Source organism: Galeopterus variegatus, unplaced genomic scaffold (genome assembly GCF_000696425.1).
Source record: "Galeopterus variegatus unplaced genomic scaffold, G_variegatus-3.0.2 Scaffold4188, whole genome shotgun sequence".
Taxonomy (NCBI): domain Eukaryota; kingdom Metazoa; phylum Chordata; class Mammalia; order Dermoptera; family Cynocephalidae; genus Galeopterus; species Galeopterus variegatus.
In genome coordinates, this window is record NW_007730299.1 from 10,064 (window position 1) to 18,454 (window position 8,391).

General features: G+C 42.4%; 1 protein-coding gene and 1 pseudogene across 1 annotated transcript; both read left to right on the plus strand.

Moving 5' to 3' along the window:
- The first annotated feature begins 1,004 nt into the window (after window positions 1-1,004).
- Window positions 1,005-2,737, plus strand: LOC103602547 (melanoma-associated antigen B10-like). The gene is given in 2 exon segments (XM_008586966.1): window positions 1,005-1,232; window positions 1,751-2,737. Coding segments are annotated over 2 exon segments (1,215 nt in total).
- A 4,509-nt stretch (window positions 2,738-7,246) lies between these two features.
- The window catches only part of LOC103602548, an 8,103-nt pseudogene continuing 6,958 nt past the window's right edge, over window positions 7,247-8,391 (plus strand).

Sequence of the window (8,391 nt, forward strand, 5' to 3'; positions counted from 1 at the left end):
GCTACATTTTTTTTTTTAGGACATTGATTTCCTTGTACATTTCCTCTTTCAGGTCCTGTATACTTTTCCTCATTTCATCATGCTGTCTAACTGAGTTTTCTTGTATCTCATTCAGTTTCTTTAGAATTATCATTCGAAATTCCTTGTCATTCATTTCAAGGGCTTCTTGTTCTATAGGATCTAGAGTTTGAGATTTATTAACTTTTGGTGGTGTACTTTCTTGGTTTTTTGTGTTTCTGGTATCTTTTTTTGGATGTTTATTCATTTTGGCAGGGGGGTTCACTGTGCACAGGTTTGACCCTATTACCTGCTCTGTGCACTCTTAACTAGGCTGGGGCGTGTCTTCTGCACCCCTCATCTATCAGCTGGGCCTTCAAGCCCCTGCTCAGAACTGCCCCACCCAGGAGGTCTTTCAGGTTTCTTCTAGTCGCTCTGGGTGGCTTTGCAGCACTGTATAGGTCTTTCTCGGGACTATTCACCTTCCTCCTGTTATTGCAGTTATCAGTGCTTTTCTTATCTCCCACACTGGAGCGTGTGCTCCTCAGTGGAGGAGCCCACAGCACACAGTTCCTCTTTGAATCCCCCCGGCATGGACCGACTCCGGTGCCTGCCTGCAATCAGCTCTCCAGCAGGTTTAAGAGAGCTCGGGAGTGCTCCAATCATACTTTTCCTAATCAGAAATTGGTTAGGCGTTTATTGAACTGATGGCCGCAGAGATGATATCTGCCACCCTGTAACAGGAAATTTACCGGGGGTGGAGCCCAGGGTGAGGTGGAGTGATAATCTGCTCAGCCCGCTCTTCCCTGATCTCCCGATGCTGGCCGGTTCTCCCCCTGCCACTAGCCCTGCCAGAGAACCGTGGGGAGGATGGAGTGGGAGGCCAGCCCACAGACCCCGGGAGGCCCCATGCAGGGGCAAGGAAGTGGGAAGGCTAAGTGAGGAGGTGAGCAGGGTGAGGAGGGCAGGCCTGGCTGAGCTGGCTTGCTCCGCCCCCACCTGAGAAAATGGAGGCATACCCGGCCGGTGACTGGCCCAGTTGTGTAGGTGGAATCCGGACAGGAATCTGCTCCACAAGCAGGGCCGGGCTGGAGGTCACTCACAGAGCTGAGCCTGCCGAGCGGCTCCTTCTCCGTTACCGTGTTGTCACAGTCTCAGTCCTCAGCCACTGCTCAAAGCAACTTGCCTTTAACCCCTCAGGGCTTTTCCATTGCTGTCTTCCTGGCTGTCCCCAGGTAGGTGTGGTCAGATGAGATTCTTCTTCAGTTTCTCTTCCAGTATAGATGAGAGATGAGGCCACTGAAATGAGGGTTCAGCCGTGAAGTGGTAGAGTAGAGGGATCCCAGAACCTGCCAGAAATCAAGACGATGGCCCCAAAGAGAAACCTCCTACGAAGAACAGAGGGGCCTCCACAAAGACTGGACATGCCAGGCCTTGTTTCACCCCCTTAGTAGGCCCTAGTCCGATCTGGCAGGTAGCAAACTAAGACACACTCTTGTCATTTCACAGGCTACTCTGGGGACAGGCAGATCAGAGAATAGGGGCCTTGTGGGTTTCTTACATGGTGTAGGCAGGAAAACTTGCAGAGGTTGTCATTAAAAAAGGCAAAGTGATATCGTTGTGTTCATTGGCACATACCATCACATCCTTTCTCTCATACTAGATCACCTTCACTTTTGGCTGCTTCACCTGAACATTCATCATGCCTGGAAGTCAGAATAGTAAATTGCACACCCACTAAAGACAGCATTAGGCCCAAGAAGGGACTGAAAATCTGGCAGGTGCTCAGGCCACTGTAGCAGAGGAAGACAAGTATGTCCCCTCTTCTTCTGCTCATTTCAATGGTATTCCCAAGAGTTCACTTGCTGGGACAGCCAGCAATCACCAAAAGCCTCGGAGAGCCCGATCTACCACTACTGCTGTAGCTGTTTCGTACACAAGGTCTAATGAAAATGTCAGAAACCATGTGGAGGAAAGGCCAAGATGCACACAAGACCCAGAAGCCACTGAATACTTCCGCAGAGGCCCTGTAGATGAGAAAGTAGTTATGTTGGTTCGTTACCTGCTATATAAGTATGAAATCGAAGAGCCCATTACAAAGGCAGATATGATGAGAAATGTAATCCAAATGTATAAGAAGCACTTCTCCGAGATTCTGAGAAGAGCTTCTGAGCACTTAGAGCTCATCTTTTTCCTTGATATCAAAGAAGCAGATCCCAATAGGCACATCTATGTCCTCATCAACAAACTGGATGCAAGCTATGATGCCAGGCTGAGTGATGATGGAGGTTTGCCCAAGACCTACCTGCTGATGAGTATCCTGGGCATGATCTTCATAAAGGGTAATTGCGCTGCTGAGGAGCAGGTCTGGGAAGTGTTAAATATGATGAGAATAAACGAAGGGAAGAAGCACTTCATCTATGGGGAGCCCAGGAAACTCATCACCAAAGATTTTGTGAAACAAATGTACCTGGAGTGCTGACATGTACCCAGCAGTGATCCTTCACGCTATGAATTCCTGTTGGGTCCAAGAGCCCACGCTGAAACAAGCAGGATGAAAGTTCTTGAGTTTATGGCCAAGATCCATAATACAGTTCACAGTGCCTTTTCATCCTGTTATGAAGATGCTTTGAAAGATGAGGAAGAGAGAGCCCAAGCCAGACTTGCACCTAGGGCTCACATGAGTGCCGTGGCCAGTGGTCATTACTGGGTCATGCCCAGCAGCTCCTCCCAGCTGTAGTAAAGTCTGAGACATTCCTCACTTTGTGGTTGCAGAAGCAACCACATTCTAAGCAATGGAAATTCAGGGTTGGGTTGGTGACAATATAACATGTTTGTGTTCAAGATATATGTGGTAATTTCGGTAATTTTTAAAAGATGTTCTTTTTAATATAAGGTTAAACTAGCTTCAGAATCGAAATTTATGAATAATATTGCTCAATTTTTTCTGCGTATGATATTTAAGAATAATCAATTTATCACTTTGTAAATTCAATTAGGATATTCTCCATCTTATTTAGTGATTTGAAACAAGATAGCATGGCAGCAAATTAGGCATTTCCTTGGAAACGTGAATGAACTCAGCAGTGTAATAGATGGGGTTAATAAACAGAAAAAAATGTAAAATATAGCTAATTATTGCATGCCCTATTCACTTTTACTCTGATGTTGCTTAAAATTAAAAGATATATATCCGGGTATGTTTAAATTATTTAAGAATGTGTAATTAATTACATTGTTACAAATTAGAACTCTTGCACATTGGCTCATTTACTCTTCAAGCATTAATTGAGCATCTGCTCTTTAGAAGTCACTATGATACTACTGGTAATGTCATGATAAACAAGACCTTGGTGTGTTCATTGAATTTTAGAGTGTAGGAGCGGATATTATTTGAGGCACTTCAAAAAGCCCATGGGAAGATTCATATTTTTTTTAATTTTTTTTCCACAAACATTTTGACGTACCCTCATATAAGAAATATGATAAGTTACAGCCTGTGACCTAAAGAACAAGTCCAAAGAAAGAGTGAGGAAGTGGGGGGGGGGCGTGAAGAAGGGGGATGTCCTGATGACAGTATCCAGTGTAAATGCCTAGAGGCAAGCGGGTTTGGTGCCTTGGGAAACTGCAAGTCCTTCAGTGCAAGTCAATTTTAAATTAAGCTGCATGGTGGGTCAGATGAGGCTATGAGTGTGGTGAGTAGTGGCCATGCTGTCAGCAGCTGTGTCTAGAGTTGAAAGAATGAAAACCTGGAATGGAAAACTACTTATAGCAATCTCCACCTAGGGCAGGAATGAAAGATGTCTTGTGCTTCCCCCACTCCAGGGCAGTTGAATACATTGCACAAACTAGGTGTTCTATGCACATAATCTCTAGTAAGTGTCAGAAAAATAAGAGTAATACTATGTTGACATGGGATTCTCAGAAGCTACTCTGCTGGCACTCTTTCCTCTTGTCTTGGAAAGACAGAGACTGTCTTAGTTTGTTTCGTGCTGCTGTAACAGAATACCAGAGACTGGGTAAAGAAAAGATATTTATTATAAAGAAAAGATATTTATTAATCAGTTTTGTGCCTTTTGAGTGGGGAGTTCAATACATTTACATTTAGTTTTGCTATTGAGAAGCATTGTCTTATTCCTGACATTTTATAGCTATTTGTTTAGATGCTAAAGTATTATTTTTCCTTTCTTCTTTGATTATTGATCATCAGTGTTTGTGTGTTTTTTTTTGAGTTTGTAAGTATTAGTATTTTTATCTTACTCATTTGCATTTGTGTTTCAGTAGTGTGTTTTGTTCTTACTTGTGCATTCATGGCAGTGATTATTGATTTTTAGGATCCAGGTGCAGGACTCCTTTGAGGATTTCTTGCAGGGCTGGATGTGTGGTGATGAACTGCAATTTTTGTTTGTCTGGGAAATACACTATTTCTCTCTATTTTAAGGATAGCCTTGCAGGTATAGTATTCTTGGCTGGAAGTTTTTTTCTTTTTTTTTCTTTTAGTATTTTGAGTATGCCATCCCACTTTCTTCTTACCTGTAGAGATTCAGTTCAGAACTCTGCTGTTAGTCTGATGGAGGCTCCCTTTTAAGTGACCTGCCACTTTTCTCTTGCTGCATTTAGGATTTTCTCTTTGTCTTTGAGCTTTGCCAGTTTGACTATAATGTGTCTCAGAGAGGATCTTTTTGGATTGAATCTGTTCGGGTATTTTTGAGCTTCCTGGATGTGAAAGTCTGTGTCTCAATACCTGGGAAGTTTTCTGTTATTTTTTCATTGAATAGATTTTGAATGGCTTTACCTTTCTCCTCCCCTCTGGAACACCCATGATTGAAATGTTTGTGTGCTTAAGGTTGTCTTCTAGTTCTCTTAGACTTTCTTCATTTTTTAACTCTTTTTTTTTTTTTTTGCCTGCCTGAGTTATTTCATAAAGACTATCTTTGAGCTCAGAAGTTCTTTCTTCTGCTTGTTTTAATCTGCTTGTTAAGCTCTAGGTGTTGGTTTTTATTTGACTGAATGTGTATTTCAGTTCCAGGAGTTCTGTTACATTCTTTTAGAAGATATTATTCTCTTTGTAAATGTCTTCCTTCATATCCTGGATATTTTGTCTCACTTCATGGTGTTATCCAATTGGATCCTCTCTTATTTCATTGAGTTTCCTTAAGATAGTTATTTGGAATTCATTTTCAGTCATTTCAGGAGTTTCCTTTTCTGTAGGGTCTGGTATGTGAGAGTTTCTAAAACCCTTTTGCAATATTATATTTTCTGACCCCCTCCCCATATTTCCATTATCTCTACATTGATTCCTGGTCATCTGGTAGATCAGTTGCTTCTTCTATTACTCTGGAGTGGATTTTGAGTATGAAGATGTTTACTTCTTTTTCCAAGATCCTCAAGTGACTATCCTTATGCCAATAATGTAAAATATGCAGTAGGCTTCCTGCATGGTGGTTTTGAATGTTGTGGTAGTGAGCTGTCCTTATAATGGTAGAAGCTGTGGTGGTAGCTGCTTTGGACCACCTCTGTGGAAGCTGTGTGTGGCCTCCCCACTGTTGTTTCCATGGGAACCTGCCTTCTGCATGGGTGGAAATGTATGACAGGGGCAGCTGACTGCGTTTTCCACCTTCCTGGGGCCTGCCTGGTGTTAGCAGCATGTGGTCCTGCCTTCTATGCAAGTGGGGCCTATTTCTCACCGTTCTGGAGACTGGGAATTTCAAGATTAAGGTGCTGGCATCTGGCATGGGCCTCTTGTTCTGTCATTCCATGGGGCAAGGTGAGAGAGTGAAGGAGAGAAAAGGGGAATGAACTCGCTCTTTTATAATGAAACCATTCCCATGATAACAACATTAATCCATTCATGATTGCATAGACTTCATGGCCTAATCACCTGTCATTAGGCCTGATCTCTCAACACTGTTCCATCAGAAATTAAATGTTCAACACATACTTTCATAGGGCACACATTCAAACCATGTTAGAGTTCATTCCATTAGTAGGGTATTTAAATTATGTTATCTTGAGTTGATTTGGATACCTCAAGCCGAGGGATAGCTGTTTTTATGGGAATGAATGAGGGAGTCCTTGACCTATTTTCTTGGAGCCTTGAGTTGCACCCAGTTAGCGAAGATTCTCCCAAACCACAATCAAACTTTCTACATCTATATCTATCTATCATCTATCTGTCTGTCTATCTATCTATCTATCTATCTATCTATCTATCTATCTATCTATCTAACTGTGTCTGTCTGTCTATCTATCTATCTATCTATCTATCTATCTATCTATCTATATCCTCAAAGAGTTTCTTAGCAAGTAAGTTTTACTTGCTAAGAAACATTTTGACTGATTTGGTGTACCATGTCCTAGAGAGCTGCATATTTTTTTTGACATCTCCAGGATAAAGTATAAATTAAAAATTTTCAGGAGGGAGGTATATAGTGTTTAAACCAAAGGTATAATAGCAATAACTGCTCAAAAACCCAAATACATGCCAGAACTCTGCCAAGTGCCTTGCGTAAATTAGTTATATTCCAATAGTCATACTTCACAAGGATTATATGAGCCAGGAAGCACGATGTCAACACCAAGCACACTTCACAAAGAAACTGAACCTCATAGAACTTTGCAGTTTTTCCGAGTTCAGGTGGTTCAAAGGAGAGAGCGCTGAGACTAGACCTCAGGTCTGAATACCCATATGTCCCACACGTTTCCTCTCCTCTCAGCGTGAGATAGATCTTGGGTCTATTTATTCATTTCTCTTCTGACTACTCTATGATACATCTCAGGCAATGAAAAACAGATATTGTGGCCAAAGTACTAAAAGCAGTCCCAAAGAAGGAATGTGAAAGTGAACATCAAATCCAATTTGGGACTGCCTGTGGGTCTCATTTGCCTGAGATCCTCCTGCCCTAATCCCAGGGATCCTAGATCAGTGACTCTGCCCTGGTCCTAGCACATGTGTCCAGTTCCAGCATTATATACTTTCCCCCTTGGTCTTCACCAGCATCTCCACCCTACTGTCCAAAAAGGAACTGACCTTCTGGCCAGCTCTCCACTGCATCCTTCTTTGGGGCCAGTACCTGCTCCCAGAGGAACAGACAGCCGGACTCACCTATTTCTCCCTGGCTGTATTAGTCAGTTTTGTGTTGCTATCACAGAATACCTGAGATTGGATAATTTAGAAAGAACAGAGGTTTATTAGGCTTACGATTCTGGGACAGCTGTGTCCTGCATGGGCCTCAGACTGCTTCTACTCATGGCGGAAAGTGGCCGACAGCCATCAAGTAAAAGCAGATCAGAAGGCAAGAGGAAGCAAGAGAGAGAGAGAGAGGAAGGTGCCAGGTTCTTTCAAACAACCACCTCTCATGGGAACTAATAGAGTGAGAACTCACTCACTACCCCAGTCCACTGGAAGAACAATTAATCCATTCATGAGCGATCTACCCCCATGACTCAAACAGCTCCCAACACTGCCACATTGGGGATCCGATTTCCACATCAGTTCTGGGAGGACAATACCTCCAAACTCCATCACTGACACAGAAGGTTCCAATTTCCTGGGGGTCCTGTCCCTCACCATTGACGCTTTCTGACAGCAACAGCCCCTGCCTTGAAATTGTTAACCTCAGACAGTGAAGCTTACACACCTCTTTATCCCCTTGTATACCTCCACCATGCTCTCAAATTGTTACCAAATCTTCTGGTTAGGAGAGTGAATTGCTAAAAAAAACTACTGGTATTGTATCCTGAAACAGAGATTTAATAGTGAAATGTAGAGAGGAAATTTTAGAAAGCAAAAGGGATTAGAAATAGAGAAGGTTTTAATCTGTTGACTTTTTGAATCTGGCTATTGAATCCATACACTAATAAGTGAGCTAAAGTAAGTGATCAAAAACCAAAACCTCCCTCCTAAATTTTAGATGAAGAAAGACCAAGGAAATCACTGTATAGCAACTATAGGCAGAGGCTGAGATCTTAAATCTCTAGTCTTTCCAAGAAGCTATAGCAGCTTTTTATGGCTGCTATAAAAAATAACCACAAATTTAGTGTTTTAAACAGTTCACATTTATTATCTCTGTAGGGTCTATTATCTACATTTTTGTAGGTGTGAAGGATGGGTTGGTTTTGCTGGATTCTAGTTAGATTTTCACAAGGCTCAAATCAAGCTTTCATCAGGCTGTCCTCTGATTGTCCAGCTATGAGAATTTCCTTCTGACCTCAGTCAGGTTGTTAGCAGAATCCAGTTCTTTGAGGTATTAAGACTGAGGCCCTCTTCATCTATGGACTGTCAGCTGGGTCTGCCATAGATTTTTGAGACTTCTCTCCAGTCCCTTCATGTGGGCCCATTCATCTGGAGTGAACAATAGCAAGTGAAAACTTCTCATACTAGGAATATATATA